The 23,102-nt window shown below is 38.6% G+C and overlaps 1 protein-coding gene across 2 annotated transcripts in view; it reads left to right on the top strand.

Annotated features, from left to right (window-relative positions):
• TENM1 (teneurin transmembrane protein 1) overlaps nt 1–23,102 on the top strand; it is a 783,454-nt gene that overhangs the window by 276,617 nt on the left and 483,735 nt on the right. For both annotated transcript variants that reach the window (XM_045472379.1, XM_045472378.1), the window contains exons 4-5: nt 19,563–19,823; nt 21,513–21,569. In XM_045472379.1, the coding sequence (XP_045328335.1) occupies nt 19,563–19,823; nt 21,513–21,569 (318 nt within the window). The remainder of the gene's footprint in view (nt 1–19,562; nt 19,824–21,512; nt 21,570–23,102) is intronic.

The raw sequence follows: 23,102 nt of genomic DNA, 5'->3' as shown, positions 1-23,102 counted from the left end.
GAATTAGGCACAAACATCCATTGGCCAAGACTTGATCATGAATATCCTTTCCAAATCTAACTCTCTAGGCTATTTCTTCTGATTTGTTTAGTGGTCAGGACTCTGATGACAATAATGGAAACCCAACTCCAACTAGCTTAAGAGAAAAACAAGTTCGCAGCTCATATAACCAATCAGCAAGATGGACGTGGTCTTAGGAAAGATGGAACACTGGCTAGACCCATGGACTTGAATACTTTCAAGATTCCTTCTTAAAATTTTTTTTCTTAATGTTTATTTTTGAAAGAGAGAGAGACAGAGTGTGAGTGCAGGAGGGGCAGAGAGAGAGGGAGACACACCGTCTGAAGCAGGCTCCAGGCTCTGAGTTGTCAGCACAGAGCCCAACGTGGGGCTCCAACTCATGAACCATGAGGTCATGACCTGAGCCGACGTTGGACACTTAACCCGACTGAACCACCCAGGCTCCCCAACACTCCTTCTTAAACCTAGCACTCTCTCTATGTCAGCTTCATTATGTACAGTTGGAAATCTGGCTGCTGTTGCCTGCTGTGTGCTGTCAACCTTATAGCCTACATAGCTGATTAAAAGAAAAGGATCCTCTTCTGTCTACTTGCAGGAAACACTTAAAACATGAAAAAAACCTGAGGATATGTCTGGTTAAGACATATGGCCTATGTCCTGGCCTATGTCCTATAGGACCAATCTCTGTGGACAAGAAGGGTGTGGGGTATTGGCCTAGACTGATAAGATGTCCATCCTTTGAAAATCACTGTGGCTAATACTGCAATACAAAGGTAGGAGCTTCTTTTGAGAGCAAAAGTCTAGAATGGGAGGGATGCCTGGGTGGGTCTGTCAGTTAAGTGTCCAACTCTTGATTTTGGCTCAGGTCATGATCCCAGGGTCGTGGGATCTAGCCCTGCATCGGGCTCCATGCTGAGTATGGAGCCTTAAGATTCTCTCCCCTTCTCCCTCTCCCCCCTTCCTTTCTCTGTTTCTCAAATAAAAATTTAAAAAACATTAAAAAAGGTCTAGAATGGGAATAAAAAGAATGAGCTCCTCAAATCAATAAGATTGCAGTATAGACATGGCTACTGAGTGAATCACCGTGAGCCAGTCATTCAGACATGAGTCACTTCCACTGGGCAGGAACACAGATGGTCTAAAGATATTGAGGTAGGGACAGGTATTTGGAAACACTAGGCCGAAATGGAAAATACATGAACAGTTGTGATAGTAGCAGATACAGAGAGGTAGTTCTGAACCAGGCAAATAACTTCAGTTATTCTCTGTTGCCTATAGAATGAATTCTAAAATATTTATTTTATTAGTTAAGGTCCTTTCCAGTCTACCTTCCCAATATTATCTTCCTTTTCACCTTGTGTGTGAATTCTCTAATCCAGCCAGAGTAGCGTATCTACCGAGCAAAGAACCCTGTGCTGTAGCTACCCTCAGTCTCTAGATTTGGCATCCTCATTTCTTTCTGTGTGCTTATGCTGCTGTCTTTGCTGAGACGTCTGAGTGCATTTCCCAATGCATTCCTTTATTCACCAAATATATATTGATGCTTCTAGTCTTTGAAAAATTATTCTGGATACTGGTTATGATGCTCAAGAGAGACATGGTCCCTGCCTTCAAGGGATTTACATTCCGGTAGTGTTAGACAATCATTACATAACTATATAAATAATCCTCAAATTCAAATTATGGTAAGTGCTATGGAGAAAAAAAAAAGACCTAATCTGGTCTGGAGGGCCAGCGATTGAGGAAAAACCTGCAAGGTAAGAAGAAATTAACCAAGTAAAGATATGGGAGGGGGCAGGGAGGGAAGAAAGGGTGGGAACCACGCATACAAATGTAAAGGTGTAAAGGAGGATGCCACATTTGAGATACTAGAAGATGTGAAGTGTTGCTGGGGCAAGAGAGTAAGAGGCCAGAATAGAAGGAAATAGGGAGCCAGATCATTGAGGGCTTTGTTCATCATATTAAGGATTTTGGTATTTTTCCTAAATATAGCTGGGAAATATTGAAAGGGAGTGATGTGATTAGTTTCATCACACTTGTGGTGGCTTTGCAGAGAATGAATTAGAAGGGGAGAGGATTGGAAGCAAGGAGACCCAACTAGGTTAATTGCAGATGTCTAGGCCAGAGATTATTACAAATGGAAAAGGAAAGAACCAGATAGGTTCAAGGTATAATTATGAGATAAAAATGGCAGGATTTGATGTTGTGTTGAATATGGGCAGGTGACTCCTCGGTTTCTGGCTTGTGCAAGTGAGTGGATGGTGATTGCATTCACTGAAAGCTGACGCCAAGAGGAGGAACCGATTTGAAGACAATGATAATCATATTAGTGCAGGATATTTTCTTTTGATTTGAGGTGTCTTTCAAACCTATAAGTTAGATGGCAGATGAAGAGTTGGACCTAAAAGTCTGGATCACAGTATCAGCGTGTAAACTTCTTCCTCTTCTCATTCAAACCCTACCCATTCCTTAAATCCCAGCTTAATCTCCCACCACCATGAGATGGCACTGAGCTAGTTTCCCATTCTGAGCTTCCTCTCCTAGTGCCTTCTGCCTGGACTGCTCCTTAGGCTCCAGCTATACCTTGTACCAGGTGTATGTAAATATGTCTTGGTTCCTTAATTAGAAATGAAGTTTTTGAAATTAGAGACCAGGTTAGACTGGGCTATCCCTCACTACCACCACCAGTTCTACAGAGAGTAATAATTCATTTTAGCTGTAACAAAGCAAATGCATATCCTTCCTGCTACTAAGTAGTAGTTAGAAGCAAAAGGTGTTAAACACAGATGACTGGGATTTGAATTTTGATTTCACCTGTTACTAGCAATGGTGGCTATAGTCAAGTGGCTTCACTGAGGCAGAGTCAGTTTCCTCAGTAGTTGATGCAGAATAATGCTAATACCTGCCTACAAGAGTTACTGTGAGTATTAAATGCATAATGTATGAGAAGTACAGAGCACAGTTTATGGCACATGGTAAGCATTAGAATAACTAATAATAATAATTTATATTAATTAAATATTATGATATAATATATTGTAAGTATTAATAATAATAATATTATTATTGTAGGGATCAGAAGGTACCATAATTTAATCTGATTAATATAATTTATATCATTATTTATATTAACTATTTATATTAATTTTAATTATACTATAATAAAATAATTGTTAATTTTATTAATAATAACAATATAGGGATCATAAGATACCATAATTTAATCTGACATCTGGTGGCTAGGGAAAGGTGACAAATTAGTGAATACAAAATTTGGTAAAAGCATATGCCTGCTTTTCCATGCTTTTTTCGATAGGAGGATTTCTTGTCATTCTCTAGTTCCGAGATCAGTCGTCAATTTGTCCCCTTTCTCTCCGGCTGGACCTTGGTCCCTGGGTTTAGAGACATTCTAGTGGAGCCAGTTGTTTCTTGTGTTTTACAAAGCATAAATTAAGGTATGACTGAACATCACAACGTATGAGTTGTGTGCACATGTGGATATATTACATACATAGGTACCTATTACTCATTTTTATTAAGAAAACCCATTGCTCGTGGTGTGTGCCATTTTAGAGGAGAGAAGCATATTAACTCTTCAAACTAGTAGGGGGTACTTTTAGTAAACTACTTCTTTCAGTTGCTTTAATTGTGCCCTAGTCACTCTACACGAATGCATCAGACCACTAAGTAGCTTTCTGTCACCTCACTAAGAGAACTAGGATATTTCTTTTTTAACATGAAAAGCCTTGGGAGGGAGCATGGAATTTTTTTCTTTATTTGTACTAATGAAATATTTATTTATGGGATCAGGTTGGAAAGTGTATAGTAGATGTAAGTTGCTACTTCTACTTATAAAATTCCAGTATCATCTTTTAAATGACTAGTAGCAGTAAACAAAAAAGTTATGATAAATGTGTTTCCAACTTTTATGTACCAATGAGTCCAATTTTATGCTGAAATTATTCTACTAATTCTTATTGTTAAGGGCTTTTTTATTGAAGTGTAGCCTTGCAATCTACTGGCATTTTTAATATACTAGTAGATAATATGTATTTCAATTTTATATATGAATGATTAGAATTCAAAATGGCCTCTCCACTTAGTTTTCTTTTCATACCTCTCCTAAGGCCCATTTGAATTTTATGTAGGTTGCGAAATAAAATGGATTTCCTAGATGAATGAAAGTTATCTTTCTATAATTTAAGCCTAATGGTAAAGTTAAAACTGTTCACAAATGGACTGTTTTAAATAACCCTGCCCAGACTTGAAATTCTTAGAGCAAATATTATTTGGCATTTATATAGGATACACTATTCAAAATGGACTTTTATTTATTGATTATGTATCATGAAGTAGAACAGTGGTATGCTTATAATGTTATAGATAAACTGTGGAGTATTCAATTTTTCTCTTCTTCCCCACTAGCAAGACCCAATCACTGAAGGCTGCCCTCCCTCTCCCTCCCCCAGCCTCAAGATTATTTTGAGCTACCAGGTGTTTAACAAGAAATCTTCTGGGAAGCAAAGTGAATGCACATAGCAGGGCCAAATGCAGCGTATTTTAGCATACCTTCCCAGGGACTACAACATCCCTAGTTGTGGATGCATGGGAGATGTCATTTTTACATGGTATATTTCAGTTGTTACAAGAAACTGAATTCCTGTGTGTCACTGCTTTCATATACTCAAGGTTTAAGGAAGTCTCTGGCGGGACACTGAGTTAATGGTCCCAGATGAAATACACAGATAATAACAAACAGATTAATATACAGTTGAAAGTCTGTGTGATTGATGCCGAGTTTGGTCTGAACACCATTAATACAAATTTATTCCAGGTAGAATATGAGCTCCATGAAGGCAGGGATCTTTGTTTTGTTCATTGCCTTTTCTCCAATACTTTGAACAGTGCCTGCCACATTATATGGGTCATAAATATTTGCTTAAAAACGAATTTCTTTCTATTCTGGATTAAAACTTGGAGCTCTAGAATTTCCAAGCTACTTGTTAGATTTCTGCAAAATTCTTACAGTTTGGTTGTGTACAGATGAATGATTCTGGAGTCCTTGCATAGAGGAACAGTAAGCAGCATGGAATATAATTTGAGACAAGTAAGGCCCAGCTCCTTAGCATGGCATCTAAGACTCTTTGAAGACTGGCTCCTCTACCCATACACTTATAGTAGAAACAGAGGGCATTATTTGCTATTCTTTGAATTCACCATTCCCTTGCATGTATCTTTGCCTTTTAACACAGGGCTTCTCTCTGCAAGAAATGTTTTTACTGCCTTTTTAAGATGGTAAAAGACATATTTACCACTAGAGGCATATTTATTCTTTCAGATGCAGGGCAGTCTCATCTATTCTCTGAAGCCATCCCCTCTTGCAGGCTGGATGAGTCCCTCATTTCCCTTGGAATCCATAGCCCTCTATGTAGAAATTCGTCATGGCACTTCCCTCCTTGTCTTGTCATCATCTCCTGTGCCCAGGATTGTCAGTCCTTCAGGGGCAGAGACTAGGTCTTTTTTTTTTCCCTTCGTTCTCATCTACTCAGATCCTACCACAGTGCCTATCACACAGAAGGTGCTTAAGTACCAATTGAATAACTTACAAACTGAGTGTGTGAAAAATAAAGGTGGAAGTGCTCTATTAAAAATTATACTATTGGGGCATCTGTGTGGCTCAGTCAGTTAAGCATCTGAGTCTTGATTTCAGCTCAGGTCATGAGCTGTCAGGTTCATGAGCTGAAGCTTGGCATTGGGCTTTGTGTTGACCACGCTGAGCCTGGTTGGGATTCTCTCTCTCTCTCTCTCTCTCTCTCTCTCTGCCACCCCCCCAAAATAAATAAATAAGCTTAAAAATATTACTATATCATTTTGCATGGGTTTGGGAAGAGCAAGTATACTAAGCCTAGATTAGATTTATCAGATTTGCTAGCACAGTGCTGTGCTTTGAGGCAATTAGCTGAAAAAAGGAATATTTGAACAAGAAAGGGAGAATAAATAAATGGAGGTAGGGTTCTCGATAAGGAAGTGAAATAATGGGAATTAAAATACTGGATCCTGGGTATGGAGTGGGAGAGGCTACAAAAGGGCAAGTGAATGGACAAAAGGAAATGGCTTCCCTTAGAATCATGTCAAGGATAAACCTTAGAACTAGTGAAAGCCAGTTACCTGTGTCGAAAGTGAGAGTCCAGTCAAACAGACGTTTTGTCAGTGTAACATCGGATCTCTGTTTGTTTGGAGTGTTTTGTCCCCCAAGATGATGATTTGGGGGCTGGGTAGAGACAGCTGCCCAGGCATTGTGTAGGCTTGTATTACATCAGCCCTGTACATCATTAATGCCCTTGAGCAGTCCCCATAGATTGTATGACCTGCACATCTTTCCAAAATCTGTACAATAAACATGATTGCATTCATGTATATAGACTGTCCATTGTTTCTTAAGTGCCTGGAATGTTCATTTGCTTGTTTGGTTAAATGTTTCGAGCAATGTTAATAAGGAAATCGGCCATATAAATTTCCAATTCAAAAGCACTAATGTTATTGTTGCTGTTTGTATTTGCTTTCTAGCTTTAAGAGGTTCTGAAAAAATGCGTTTTGTAGAGCTTGCCTGCAATGTTAGTACTGAATGAGAGCTAAAGAGAAGCATGCTTTTATCTAACTTCATGCCTCCTTGGTAAATTTAAAATAAAGAAAACTCTTCCTCAACATTTAATCAAAAACTGTAGAATGTTTTCAACACAAAGACTTTTTCTGAGTGCTGTGATACACGTCAAATTCATAATGTAGATCACAGATTTAGGCTCAATCTATTTAGCCTGAGATGATAAATGCTACCTCACAAACAGGAAATGCCCCCAATTTTGATCTGATTGTCTCCTCTGGCTGGGTGATAATGTGCTGAAGTAATACTCCAACACACAATTCCCAATGAATAATATTCATCTCATCTTCGTTAATGTTGTTAAATAATTTCAAAACTCTCCTCAAGGCAGCTGCTTTGAGCTAGGGAGCTAAACACAGGAGAGGCCAACGTTTTCTTTTATTTGTCCGCCTGTAGACACAGATGTTGTTTGTGTTGTCTGGGAGCACAGAATATGCTCTAAAATGTCACTGTTATTTTCAGTGAGTCAAAGTGACATGAAGCTGGTGAAGTGAATCCATAAGAATTAGTACAAAGTGGAATAATAGTTCAAAAGGAGGTGTAAAAAATACATTATAAACTCCTACAAGAACAATGAGCTAATATATGCACAGGTTAAGGGTCTCTTTTTTTTTTACCCTGTCAGTGACAAAGGAAATGCCCCTGGTCTCCCAGCTGCCATATCCCTCAAAGTATTTCGGCGGCTGGCTGTGAAAATCCAGATGGAAACAGCAGCTAGCTGAATGAAACCTGGGAGGCGGGGAGCAGGAAGTTGTAGCACCAGCCACACACACGTTGCACAAATGAGAACTAGGCTACGAATTGGAATGTGCTACTTCCAACTTCATATGCTCTATAAGGTGATTAGGATTCTGTTAAAATTGTTCCAAGTTAACTTTGCCAGTTGGTATCTGTGTGGCCTCGGACAGTTTACTTAATCTCTCTTTGAGCCTCAGTTGTTTTATTTGAAAACTAGGGATAATAATAACCTTTCTCTCAGAGCATACTGTGAGGATTAACTCAAATAATGTATGTTTCAGGGCCTGGTACACAGAAAATGCTAAATTCACATTTGAATCTACTTTCCTTTTTGTTTTAAGGATGTAAAACTGCATGTTTCTTGGTAGCTTGACCTGCATCCACTTGTGCTCTAGGAGTGGAGAAAATGTGCTTTGAAATTGGAATTAATAGTCCAAGTGGTTTAGTCTAAAACCTTGTACTTTGTTGGTTATGAGTGAATTTCCTGGTAACTGAGGTAGATTAATTTCCCAGTTTCCACAGTAAATAGAGAATGACCTTTCTTTCTAAATAGAAGTTCTTGTACTGGTAGGACTGTAACATAATCATATTCTCAAAAAGAATTCTCTCATTTCACATCAGGTATACTTCAGAATGAGGTCAACAATGGGCCTGATAACTAGTGTGTTTGACTACTATCCTCCTGTCTCTATATAATAACCCATGCAGCCATCGCCTATATATATATATACTATGCTGCTAAAGAGTAAAGAGCTTTTGCAGAAATTAGTGGTAAACCAAGGGAACATTACTAACCTCTTGTAGTTGAGAGTTAGATTTTGAGGGCTATTGAAAGGGTAGGGCTGTATTTGCACTGAGTTAACCATATCCTTTCATCTAGTGTCCTTTGAAACAAAAGACATGCATTTGGTCAGAATGATTAGCCAGGATCATGAGAGAAATCTGTAGCTATAGAATAAAACAAAGGCAAGTAGCTTGTTAGGTGGGAATGGCAGATGTATGTCACTGGTATGGAGACCACCTGATCAGTTATGGTACTTTATCAGTCAGCCCAGATTGGCCCATGAATCCTTCCTGCCACATTAGGATCAAACCTAATCTGTTGATCATATTTACATCAGTTTAGAGTGATGTAAGCATTCAGGAATTTCAGTGTCCAGAATTGAAGCCTTGTGATTTCCACTGGAGTGAAGGCAAAATAGCAGACAAGTCAAGAGAAGTTCATCTGTCATTTCCCTCATTCATGGCAGTTTCTGAACACATATTGGTTTTTCAGTATTATTAATCATGTTACTTTTTTCATTGTTCTCAGTGTTCAATGGGAACATTTAAATTAGGCAAATGGGGTGCCTGGATACTTCAGTCGGTTAAGCCTCTGACTCTTGATTTTGGCTCAGGTCATGATGTCAGGGTTCGTGATATCAAACCCCACATCAGACTCTTTGCTGACAGTGTGGAGCCTGTTTGAGATTCTCTCTCTCTCTCTCTCTCTCTCTCTCTCTCTCCCCCTCTCCCTCTCTCTCTCTCTCCCTCTCTCCCTCTCCCTCCCTCCCTCTTCCCTCTCTGCCTTTCCCCATGCTGGTGCTTTTTCCCTCTCTCTCAAAGTAAATAAATAAACATTAAAAAATAAATTAGGCCAACAAGAAGCATTCTTGTTTCCTACATCATTTTCTAAAAACTTGCTTATCAAGGTATAATATACAATAAACTGTACATATTTGTAGTGTGCAATTTGGCAAATGGTGACAAATGTATAGACCCATGAAAATATCACGACAGTCATCATAGTGAACATATCTATCACCTCCCAAAAGTTTTCTCTTGCCCCTTTATAATGCTTTTCTCTCTACCATCCCCCATCCACTCCATTCCCAGGCAGCTACTGGTCTGCTTTCTGTCACTATAGATTAGTCTGCATTTTACATAAATGCTTTACATATGATGACTCAACTTACAATTTTTCCCCTTATGATGGCACAAATGTAATACACATTCAGTAGAAACCATACTTCAGATTTTGAATTTTGACCTTTTCTCGGGCCACTGATACGTGCTACGATACTCTCTCACGATGCTGAGCCAGAGCTCCCGGTCAGCCATGCAATCACGAGGGTCAGCAACTGGTATACTGACAGGAATTCTGCACCCGTATAGCCATTCTGGTTTTCACTTTCGGCACAGTATTAAATAAACTACACAAGATAGTCAACATTTTATCATAAAATAGACTTTGTGTTGGATGATTTTGCCCAACTGTAGGCTCATGTAAGTGTTCTGAGCACACTTAAGGTGGGCTAGGCTAAACTATGATGGTCAGTAGGTTAGGCGTGTTAAATGCATTTTTGACCTACAATATTTTCAACGCATGATGTGTTTGTCAGAATGTACCTAATGCCTATGGATTATGAGATTTTTCACTCTGGCTATTGAGAACAGGGACTATTTCCAGCCCGCTTCAGATTCCAAGTTGTTTCTTTTAATCCTTCCAGGCGGTTCTTTGTCTAGTCTCAGGTGGTTTTCTACCATGCCTGTGCCATTCAGGACTCCGGTGATGGTCGGGGGCGGTTTGGGGGGCTCTGCAGATTCCTGGAAGTCTCTTTCCATGCAGCTCTCTCCTGTTTGGTGCTCTGTACTGCAAATGCTAGCTCTATTGGCTTTCCCAGGCTACCAGCTCCAGCTCCTGAACTCAGAGAGACTGCTAGGATCCACCTTTGTTCTCCCTCCCTGTGCTGACGTCTGAGAACTCTTTGCAGGCCTATGAAACTGACTCGTTTCTCATATCTCAGGAATCACTGGCCTTTGTTGCCCATTGTCTAAAACGCCATTGTTGGGTATATATATATATTTTTAATTTTTTAATTTTTTAAAGCTTATTTATTTGTTTTGAAAGAGAGAGCAAGTGGGGTAGAGGGAGAGAGAGAGAGAGACGGGAGAGAGAGAATCCCAAGCAGGCTCTGCATCGCCAGCACAGAGCCCGATGTGGGGCTTGAACTCAACCGTGACATCATGACCTGAGCCGAAATTAAGAGTCAGATGCTTAACCGACTGAGCCACCTAGGCGCCCCTGGTATATTTTACCTGGGTTTTGTTGTTGTTACTGTTTCAGGTAGGAGAATAAATTTGGCCCCCATCATTCTATCTTGACTGGAAGTCAAGACTTTAATGTTTTAATGTTTTAAATTCTCTAGAATTTAACGTTTTCCTGTAAATAGAATTCACATTCAGAAGTCCCTATGAGTGTCCTAAGAGTTCTTGCCACAACCTTTGCGCATTTGGAGAGTTTCTTCTTTTATATTCCTGAAAAAACAAGAAAAACATTTCATGAGAACAGTCTGAGAGGAGCTACCTCCTCCCTCCAGGACACTACAGATTTGCCAAGATGGGAATTTCTATCTGGTAAATGGGATGAAACTGATGGATGAAAGGAGGAAAGATGTTTCCACTCAAGCTAGCTGAAAGGTCGTCTTTACCAAGGCTTTCAGACTGGTTTTAAGAAGCCTCCCAGTTCTATACCCTGGGGTATATTTTGAAGAATTTTAATAGCGAGCCATTTCCCAATTCATTAAGCCAAACAATGTAGTGAGGGCAGCTTCCTTTGTGATGCTATTTCAGTCAGAAGACAATACAGAGAACGTGTTCTCCATTAGTCTAATATTGCTATAAATTGTTTTTCCTGAATCCACAGCCAGTGGGCTGCTGTCTTTCTCCTCTTGGCAAATTTGTGGAGCATCTATCATTTGAAATGCATAGCTAATTTACCAAAATAGCAATTTTTCAATTTGCATTAGTAGGCATTGTTTTATGGTAAGCAAAACTATCTCATATGCATCAGAATTGTATTCATGAATTTAATCCTTTCAAGAGCGGTTCCCTATTAACTATGGACTTTAAAACTTTGGGATTTAATGATCAGTCCTTGACTAGAATTATTCTAGGGCCTGAGGGGATGACAAAACTACCTTATATTTATCTGGGCTTTAATAAATCACCCAATGCTTTGTGGAAATTATCTCATTTGGTTTTGAGAGATACCAAAAGTTTAGAAAACACTGTAGGATCTGGAAGTGTAATTTAGTAGGTAATGCAGATGATATGCTTATTGAGAAAAAAGAAATATACAGTCACGTATAAAAAATATATAGTAAAGCTTAGAAATGCTGTGGATGAGGATAAGATTATTGGGAGAGGGGAGATGATAGTTGGAGAATACTTTGTGAAGGTAACGACACAGGCTGGATACAGGAATTAGATTCGTGAAAAATCAGAGGGAGGTGTTCCAGGTGGTTGGCACAATATGTCCAGAGATACAGTGGCAAAGGTAAGTGGGGCATCTTTGAAATGTGGTAAGAAGAATCCCCTTACAGAGCAGAATGTAGTTTATTGAGTAGTTTTTTTTGTAAACAGTGACTCTGGTGCACAGTTCTATCTTGGTATCTTTACTCATTCATCACAAAATAAATGCCTACAGATTAGTGTAGAATATTATGGAAGTCACACTGTTTGCTTTTGTAAGTATGGTTTGAAGCACTCACAAGTGGTTTTTTTTTTTTTTTTTTTTTTTTTTGGTGGTTATCTAACTCTTTAGCTCACTCGTCTCACTTCTGCAGGTGGAATTGTGCCACAGATTAATGTGGTTTAAAATTCACACACACACACACACACACACAGACACACACACACACACACACACACACACACACCCCAAACAGCTTCACATGCTTTGTGAACATAATGAAAATGCACAAGTATACCTGGAAGACCACAGTGGTCAATAAGAATTCAGCCTCCTAAGAGTTATGAGCAGCCAGAAGATTGGACCAACAAAGGTAAGAAATGAGAAATTTTTAGGGCCATTGAGCACCATGCATTTTCAGTGTTCAGTAGCCCTGAAAATTTCTCATTTAGGCCAGGAAGTTTCTGTCTTATTCGAAATGTTGAAATAAAGGGAACATGCACAGGTTCTCATTGATCTAAATTTCTGTTGAAGTCCAGGACCTCCCACCATCTTTTCTAGTCCCTGATTATTTTTCCAGGCTCTTGTTATGAAGGCTGGAGAGCAAGCATCACATTTTTCATTGTGATGGTAACGGCTGTGTGTTAGCCTCAGAGCAAGTTCGCCCATCTTATGTGAGTACAGTCTACATGGGCCCTACACTGAGGCCATTGTTAGTTCAAGAAGATAGACAGGAAGTTGCTTATTTCCATATCAAATGTCCTTCCTTCTTAGATTGCTGAAGGATATTCTCCTGTCTCTCTAAATAAGATTGGAGTCCCTTTTGATTTCTTCCAGGTTCCTTCATCACCTCCCTTCCTTTTGACGTTCTTTACAGTTCTGCGTCCTTCTCTGGTTTGAGCCATTTTTACAGATTTACAACTTACTGTACTTCTGAGAGCATCCTTTTTGACATTAACGTGGTCTGTTAACTATTTTCTGGGATGGCTCCAGTTAGCCAATATTGGTCACAAAGCATGAACGTTTATACTTCAGGCTTTTAACTCTGCCCAGATTTTTTTGCTGTGCTTTTCACTATACTGACAGATGGAGAAATCTTGAAAATTAAATTAAATAAGGCATAATTGGTAGGTCCTGAGTACTGAGATAATGGGTACATTTGAAACTGTGAGGAGGGAGATTAGGCTTAGGAAGCTTTGCTATTTTCTTGAAGTCCTCTGATAACCACAAGCTCCAGACGTACCTGTGGGAACACTCCATTTCTCACTGCTGTGCCCCAGAAAACACTGATAAGCCCTCAGCAGAAAAATAAAGGTCATGTCTGGGTGGTGTGCCTTTATTACTTTGTTGCCATTTGGGCCTTTAAAAAAGCTCTCTGTGGAACTTGCCAAAGAACATGACATGGTCCTGTTAACTCACTCTGCTCGGTGCCTAGTATGGTACTATTGTGCACTTGGTAAAGCTTTTTCATAAAGTAAGACGAGAGGAAATTAAATTGGGTTAATTTTCTAAGACTCAGAGAAATCAGAGAAGTCTATTTTGTTTTGTTTTCTTGACTTGAAATTGAGTGGGTATTCAGTGGAGCTGTGTTTTAAGTAAACTAACATGAACTGATTTGACAATTTGATATCATTTTATCTCCAGAGCCCCTAAACTGAGAAAGACAAAATGGTACCCAGTAAGGAAAATTATTTGTGTTCTTTCTGCTTTTGCTTACTTCTCTCCCTCCTCCTTCCCTTTCTTTCTTTCTTTCTTTCTTTCTTTCTTTCTTTCTTTCTTTCTTTTTCTTTCACTTAAGATTGTAATTACACATTATATTTTCCCTAGAGCCAGTAATGAATTTTTAGTGGTCAGTAATACTTCTTAATTGTGTGAATTTTTATTCATTATGCTATAAAGTATTATTTGCAATAGCCATGTTTATAAACTGACAGTTTTATGTTTGATGAGTAACTATTTAGTCAGATGATTTTTTAAAAGGTTTCTTAAGTTTATTTATTTTGAGAGAAAGAGAGAGAGAGAGAGAGAGAGAGTGCGCGCACACGCGCACAAGTTGGGGAAGGGCAGAGAGAAAAGGAGAGACAGAATCCTAAGCAGACTTCATACCAACAGTGCAGAGCCCTATGTGAAGCTCAAACTCACAAACCGTGAGATCATGACCCGAGCCAAGATCAAGAGTCAGATGCTTAACCAACTGCACCACTCAGGTGCCATATCAGTTGATTTTTTTTTTACATCATGTATTTTACATACTCTATTGATAATTTTGCAGTTCACAGTGGATACCTAAGCTATATCAATATTTTAATGTTTTAAGACTGGTAATCATGACACAAGATCTTATTTAGCTAACATGGTGATTATCCTTCACAATAGAAGCATGAATAGTACCTTGATTTATAAAACCACTAATTCTTTCCCCATTTGAAAATGTTTACCATTTCACATTTTGCAGTAACAGGTCAAGTTATAATTACAGAGTTTTAGAACAGGGGAGTTACCCAGATATTTATTTCTGGTGGACCTGAACATTTTACAAATGAGGAAAACTAGGATGTTAATTGACTTATCCAAAAACAACATGGCTAATTAAAAACACCTGCTTTTGCACATGGCACATAAGGCATGTTATGAGTCACAGTAATTAAAGCTAATAATTTTATCCCCCCTCCCTTTTCCTTACTTTGGAAATGGACTACACTCTATAGAAGTTATATCACAAATCACTCAGGTCATGGCTAAGATTAATCATGCTTTTTGACCTCCAATTATTTATTTGGAGTATGATGCCTTAAAGCTCCCTTTTTAGAGGAAGTTCGGATGGGTAGAATTTTAAGGAAAATAAAGTCTTGAGCTTTTCAAACTCAAAAATGGCATTTCTAGAAAAATGCTGACACAGATAACTATGACTTTCCCTTTCAAGTTTTGATAAATGGCTTCTCCAGGCTGAACACCTGAAGATCAATCCCTAGATTCAGAGAGAAAATTCAGTAGTTCATTTTACTTGGCACTTCATAGCATTTAAAAAATTACTAATTTATTAACATTAATAGTGGCTTAAAGCGATCCTTTGTGCCAGATTCACTCAACTTACTCTCATGATCCCCAATTACAGAATGCTCCCTTAGAAGCTGAAAGCTCATCAGTGATCAGTATCATTCTTAGTTCCACCCCCCTAAAATTGGGTTTCAACTGTTATGTTCCTAGGAAAACAGGGCTCCCTAGAGAATCACTGAGAAATCATGCATCAGTTAGCCTTGATTGCTTCTTGGCTTAGATAAAAGCAATTTTGCATCTTGACTACCTTTTCATTCATGTGACATGTACTTTCTTCCACTAGGAGGAAGAGAGTAGGGTCTGCTGCTAACCCGAGACCCTTGGCTCCATCTATGAAAATTGACTGGCTCTCCTGTCTCCTCACTGTCCTATTTTCTGGTGGTGTATAATCCACTAAAAAATTATATGGAGGTATAATTCAAATACAATAAACCACGCATACTTAACGTGTACAATTGATAAACTTCGGCAAGTACCGCACATACAAAACTATTGTCAGGAGCAGGAGAACAAAGATTTAGATCATCCTCATTGTTTCCTTGTGCCCCTTTGTTCTACAGTTCTCCCTCCCTTTCTCCCTGAAGCCACCACTGATCTATTTTTTGTCACTATAGATGGGTTTGCATTTTCTAGAATTTTATTTAAAGGGAAGCATACAGAATATAGACATTCCATTGGTCTTCTTTCTCTCAGGATAATTATTTTGAGGTCCATGCATCTTGTTATGTATCAATAGTTCATTCATTTTTTAGGACTGAGTTGTATTCCACACATCCTGTGTGTGTATATATCTACCACAGGTAGTTTAGCCTTTTACCTATTTATGGACACTTGGGTTGTGTCTTCTTTTTAGCTATTATGAATAAAGCTTATGAACAACCCCTTATGTAATTTTGTTTGGACAAAAGTTTTCATTTCCTTAGGATAAATATCCAGGAGTGTATTGCTCTCCTGTGAGGTATTGCTTTACCTTTTGAGGAAACTGGCAAATGTACCATTTTACTTTCTCACTAGCCATCTATATAGTTGCTCCACATCCTTGTCGACACTTGGGGCGGTCAGAAGTTTTCTTAGCCATTCTGGGAGGTCTGTAGTGGCATCTCATTGCAGTTTGAGTTTATGTTTTCCTGGTAACTAATGGTGTTGAGCATCTTTTCTATTGCTTATTGGTTATTTGTATACCTTTTTTAATGAAGTATTTCTTCAAATCTTCTGCCCCCTTTAAAAATTGGATTTCAACTGTATTAATTTGCTCAGATTTTGTTTCTTATGAGGCTGCAAAATAGGTTTTCCTTATAGTAAAATTTAAATACATGTTCATAAAGCTCCAAATACACCATTCATTTGGCAACATCTGTATCTGTTTACTCCTGAATTGCAATTTCTCATGGTACCGCTATCCATTTAAATTGTAGGTATCTGAAGGTACACTTTCATTTGTCTTATGGCTAGCTTTTTGGTAAGAATAAACCTATAATAAATCCAATTGAACTTCATCTTCTCTAGGGAATACGTAGTATTTTAGGTAACAAGGTTATATGCAGAAGGCTAAAAACAACCACTTAAGGTGCATTGTAAGTGCTTTACAGAAAATGCATCCTATGGGAATTTTGAACACCACCAGGACCTTTGTGTATTTAAGGAAACAATTTACAATGGTAATGTTGATTTCAAGAAAGAGAAATGTTCACATCACTTACTGTAAGGGAAACTTCTTTCTCTCTCTCTTCTTTTTTTGTTTAAACATTAAAAAAACAACTGATTTGCTTACTTAGATTGTTACTTTTTCTAATTATGTATTGATAAGGAAGTGTACTTTTATCTGGTTGTACTTAAAAAAAAATTTAATGTTTATTTTTGAGAGAGAGAGAGAGAACGAGCAGGGGAGGGGCAGAGAGAGAGGGAGATACAGAATTCGAAGCAGGCTCCAGGCTCTGAGCTGTCAGCACAGAGCCTGATGCAGGGTTCAAACTCATAAACCATGAGATCATGACCTGAGCTGAAGTCGAATGCTTAACCAACCAAGCCGCCCAGGTGCCCCTATCTGGTTGTATTTAATTAGAGAATTTGTGATTTAACCTTTGCATTCAAATCAGACTATGGTTCCAACAGAAATTTTGCAATTTTTGATCATTTTATATACATTTCATTACACATATTTTGCATGTTTAAATTTCTTTTTGAATGGGAAAAAATCTCTAACGAAAAGGCATTTTTCCTACATTTACCAGTGATTTTTATTTTTTAACTTTCTGTAGTATTTTATTATACAGAGTGGCAAATTGGCTGTGTATTTATTTTTATTTGCTCATCCTTTTCCAATGAATGTCTTTACCATGACTCAGATGCTCATATTCAAATCTTTGGAAAATCACATCTCAGTGCCATTGTAGAAGTGAAAATAAATGCACGTCTGTGCTTTTGAAAGTAAATTTCCTAATTAGTGCCCCGAATCCATGGAAAATGAATGGGGACACTTCATAGCAATTCAATTCAAGCTCTTTCTTTTCTCATTGCAAAATCTTTGGTAATGCCACAGGAAGGTTGTTCTGTCACTTCTCCCCTTTTCCTGGCTCCCACTGACTTCACAGTAATCTCGAGGAATGGAGTTTTCAAGGTGTGGCCCCTGGGCCAGTAGCATAGGAGTTACCTGGGAACTTGTTAGAAATGCAGGTTCTCCAGCCTTACTCCAGACCTGCTATCTGAAACTGAAACCGGAGGGCAAGCACAATCAGCATTTTAACAAGCCTTCCAGGTGATTCTGAAGCATGTTGATGTTTGGGAAGCATTGGTCTAGGGGAATGAAGTTGTGAAGGCAGGCCAATATAAAATTCCTTTCCTGCAGCTTCAAGTTGACAGGTTCATTATCAGGTTGCTGCAGCAACAATTGCACAGTAGGATTGGATAATGAAACATTGTGAAATTAAGAGGCATGAATATTAACTGATGACAATATTCTAGATCACTGGGATTTATATTTGGCAAAATAGATTTTTACTTTTAGCCTTATGTCAAGGAGAGGCATGGTTTCCTGAGGTTTTATGCTTGATAGGTGGAAGCCATGCCTATTTTTAAAACATCACTCCTTCGGAATTTAGACAAATTTTTGTGGAAAAACAGAATTACTCTTACCTGCATCACAGAAATCATAAGTAACGTGCTTAGGAGTGACTTATAATATAATTGAATTATCCTAATACATTATGTATGTCCACAATATCTGTTTCATAGAGCACAGTACTGAGCACCCGATGGCTATTAAATAACCATTAAGATTTGATTTGTTAAACCCTTTTTTGGCAATTATATGTCATAAAAATCACTATTTTTAAAACATTTATTCATATTCTGCATTTTCCTTCCAGTGTATGGTCCGCCTGTCTAAATTCTAGCACTTTCTCCATTCAAAGAGTGAAATTCATTTCAGGGTTTGCATTTTATTGATATGTGCTAAGGATTAGATGCACTCAGTTAAGCTTCTTCCTGGCCAGATGACATACCCTGTCTCTGATGTCAGTCGGAGAAAATCCCATATAGTGTACAACATCCCTGGATTACCTTATCTAAGTATTACATAGACGTTTCCGATGATGTATCTTGGCATGTGGTCATTTTTCATTAACTTATTAGGGACCGTTAAAGCATCCTTTCCCCTTTTTGACACCTTGCCATAATTGAATGCAAAATTGACTGTAAGACTGAATGCCTGATATTCATGCAGTGAGTGGATGGGGCTTTATTGGCGTCTAGCAGAAACCATACGCAGAAGGGTGTTTCAGGAAAAAGGGATCTGTTGCTCTCTGACATGGGCAATAGACAAATGATGCCTATCCTCCGGACCTTATTTTCCTCGACTGTAAAAAGAGAGGATTCATTACACCATCTCTACCATCCTAAACACTTTTTGGATCTAAGACTCGAGGTAGGGACAGGGAGAGGGAAAATCCAAACCCTGAGCACCGCTGATGCATGATACACAATTGAATATTTTTAATGAATTTGTTCAAAGAACGATTGAGTCAGAATCATTGGCATCAAGTGGGCCTCAGACTCCTTTGGAGACGATGGGAAATAATGATATTAAGTACCCAGAATTTCAGTGGCAGACTAATGCATTTTGAGAAACGTACTTTAGAGAAGTATATTTAAATGTAATGTTTTCACCCAGATTTTTCACATTGAATTATTTACTCTTAAGTCTAATGTGTATGAAATACTTAGGAAAGCTGATAATTTTAATACTTTAAGCATAGGTGTGCTCTACAGATCATATATATTCTTCCTGGAAGAGAAATATCTTTTAAAGGACAGCTTTCTACGCTTTATACTCCTCTACACTCACTTATTTCATTACATTTTGTGCAACCTAAAATTGTAGCTATAAAGCTATTTTGGGCATGCTTTTTCCAGAGCCTTGTAAGAATCAACAGGAGCATAATTTTAAGCCACAGAAGTGCAAAATAAGCATAGAATCCTAGCTACCATAAATAAAAAGGCCAGAATTCTAACTTTGCAAAACCACATAATTACTAGCAAGGGGGGGGGGGGTGGGTGTGAGGACAGAAAGTAGAATTTTCGTGGGTATTTCTTACTGTTTCTCAACTTTTTTCTCTGAACTTTGTTTCTTCTCAGAGATGGAATTCTGTGAAACTCCTCACACTCTGTGCTCTGGCTACCAGACAGACATGCACAGCGTTTCTCGGCACGGCTACCAGCTAGAGATGGGGTCTGATGTGGACACGGAGACCGAAGGTGCTGTCTCACCTGACCACGCTCTGAGAATGTGGATAAGGGGGATGAAATCAGAGCACAGCTCCTGTCTGTCCAGCCGGGCCAACTCCGCGTTGTCCTTGACCGACACAGACCATGAGAGGAAGTCGGATGGGGAGAATGGTAATAGAACGATCTATACTGTTTAAGTAAAACCCAGAGTGAATGCAGTTTTTAGCCTTTGATTTGTTTTCCTTCCCTGTGTCTTCCTATCTTTCATTTCGTATGCAGGATAGTGGGTTCCCATGGACAAGGCATGTACCTAAGTATCTGGCAAATAGACACATTTATTTATAATGATAGATAAAATGCTTTTTATTCCTGGTGATTCCCCCGAGGGAAATAATCTCATGCGGTCAGCAGTATTGTGCATGTCTTGTTTATTACTCACCTTTTATTTCCGTCTTTATTTTCCAGTGTAATACTAGTGGTATTTATTATGGAAAGTACATTTCATGCATTTGGGCTTTATATCAATATATGAACAATGAGATGAACAACTGTATAGCAAGCATATTCTGTATGGGCTTTCTATTTTAATTCAGATTAAACTGTCAAGTGTATAGACAGATCCAAATTAACCAAGTTAGACCGAAATGATAAAAAAAAAAAAAAACCCCAGAAGGTAAATTAACTTTTTAGCCATTTGCCAGATGGTAAGTAATAGTAGCAATATCATTAAGTCTCAATTACATATTGTTTTCTTACAACTTTTAGAAGCAGAAAAGTTTTATCATTTTGATTTGTTGCATAGAGGTTAATTTATTTCTGCTCCCTGTCTCTACTGAAGAACAGAACCCTTTCATAAGAAAGCACATTAATGCTTATTAAACACACTAATCTAGGCGCTTCATCATTCTGTTTGTCTAAATTTCATAGGTCCCATCCCCATGACCACAGGCCTGCTCCGTTAGCAGTGGCTAATTAGTATTTTCTCAGGTGGCAGAGAGGTAGCCGCCAGCCCTATACCTACAGCTTTCTTCTATTCTGTCTTCTTCTTCCTGGTTCAGCCCACAGGGGACCCTGCCCACAATGATACAATCAGGAATGACCGTTTGCCTACTAGTTAGATTTTCATTTCCTTAATGATAGGCCATAATGTTTTGTAATATCACCAAGTATCCTTTGGGTTTTGGTTTTTTTGTGTTTTTTTGGTTTTTGTTTTTTGTTTTTGGTTTTTAGTCTAGTTTCAGGTACATATGTATATATTGCTGGCTTTGGCCAAGAGTGTAGGAGGTGAGTTTTGGAAATGAGAGGAGAACGTAGATGATCTATGTGTGCATAGTCATATGCAAGTGAAAGAGCACTAGGATGGAAATGATGTGACCTTGGACTGCTCTCTAAAGTTTTCTGGGCTACAGCTGTGAAACAGAAAAAAATAATGGCCAAATATATGTAAAAAGGGTGCTAGATGGTCTCCTGCATTGCTGAGATTTCCCATCCTCCCTCATCTCACTCCCGACATATGAAGTTATAGCCAGTTCACTGGATTGAAACATTAAAATAAAAGAAGTTTCACCATGGGTTTCAACCAGTTTTCTACTCCTACAAGATCCTAAGTATGGGGTTTTTTTTTTGGAGTGATTAAATGATTCTGGAATTATATATTGGTGATGGTTGTAGAGCTCTGTGAAAATACTAAAATCCACTGAATTGTACACTTTATAAGAGGGTGAACGTTATGGTATGTGAATCATAGTTCATTGAATCTGTTACTTAAAATATACTATTGGATGAAGGGTAGGGGTTAAAGATTGAGGATTCCCAGGTGACTTGGATAAGGATTAATTCATAAAATGTTTAATATTACAGGTTTTAAGTTCTCTCCTGTTTGTTGTGACCTGGAGGCTCAAGCTGGGTCTACTCAAGGTAAGTGTTTGCCAATATTTGACCGCAGATTATTTTGCCTGACACCCACCTCACAGAGTGGAACGCTGCCCCTCTGACAAACAACACACAGAGGTGATTAATTGACCTGTCAAAGATGAGTTCATTGGCTGCTTATTGTTTTGCTTTCCTCTGGAAAACTTCATGTATGTATGTTGGTGGTGAAGAGGAGGTGAGTCAGGAGCTGGGGAAAAGGACAATGCAGTATTTAAAGTGGGGTAGGGAAGCGTTGATTTAGCATGGGGGTGTAGATTTAAATCAAGTTGGATTGGGTTTGGCCTCATGACTTCCTACGTTATCTCTGATTTTTTGCATGGCTCTAGTCATTAATTTGAGATATTGTCATGACTTTACAGTGCCTCCTGGCAAATGGCTTTGGTCCTTTCCTTCAGATGCTCTGGCTTGGGTTTAGAAGCCTGCTATAGCCATGTCATCAATTATAAATAACGCCTTCAGTGAAAGAACTGGTGTTCATTCTTCTCTGTAAACCTGTGTTTACACTGTGTCATTTTTCAGTGAGGGGACATTGGTGTCCTTTTACCTTTGTCTTCATTGTGCTCATTAGGCTTTGCCTCTTTTCCCAAGGGATACTGAAAGCAATATTTATAAATGATTTTGATGAAAATCAGACTTTTGGAGGGCACGGGGTCTGACCACAGGGCAATGACTCAAAATGGGGAGGTGGTGGGGGCAAAGGATCAGAGGAAAGGTACATCAGAATGAGCTTTACCAAAATGCACATTATCCTCTCCTAGCCCCATCACAAGAACTGCCTACCGTGGTGAGCCACCAGACTGTATTACTGTGCCTTATCCCATGGATGTGTTAGGGACTTTCAGAAATGAAACTGTTCAGTTTCATTTGGCCCTCAGTCTAATCAACCATCTATCTACCTTGATCGTGTAATACTGTCTACTGAGACAGAGTTGGAAGACTCAGGAGTGAAGGACATGCATCCTTTTTGTTTTCTTTTATAGGTTTATTTTCCTTACATCTTATTTTAGGAACTGGATGGGGTATCACAGAATCGGGCTGGGTTGCCCAGGAAAACCGATGATCCAGTCTGCTAAAAACTAGTCCTTATTGCAAGTCTCTGTTGGCCCAATATGGACCTCCAAGAATGATTTCAACTTTTGAGAGGCAGTAGAGCATAGTGATTAAAAGTTTGGACTGTGGAGCCAGAGAGCCTAGGTTTAAATCCCAACTGTGTGACCTTGGGAAAGTTATATATAAAGTTTCTGTGCCCGAATTACATCATCTATAAAAGAAGGATAATATTAACGTTGACCACAAAGATTTTGTGACTATTGAATAAATTAATGTAGATAATGATTTAGAATAGTATTTGTAACATGAAGTACAATATGAATGTTCAGCACCTCACTATTTCCAAATACACTTTTAATATCTTTATCTCACACCATCCTCATGATCACTCTGCAAAGTAGATTCTGTTGTTATCCACATTTTACATAGGAAGAAGAGTTAAAATAGCAGTTCAGAAACCAGCTAGCT

This window comes from Leopardus geoffroyi, chromosome X, assembly GCF_018350155.1.
Source record: "Leopardus geoffroyi isolate Oge1 chromosome X, O.geoffroyi_Oge1_pat1.0, whole genome shotgun sequence".
NCBI classification, from domain to species: domain Eukaryota; kingdom Metazoa; phylum Chordata; class Mammalia; order Carnivora; family Felidae; genus Leopardus; species Leopardus geoffroyi.
This window is presented reverse-complemented; position numbering and strand designations above follow the sequence as displayed.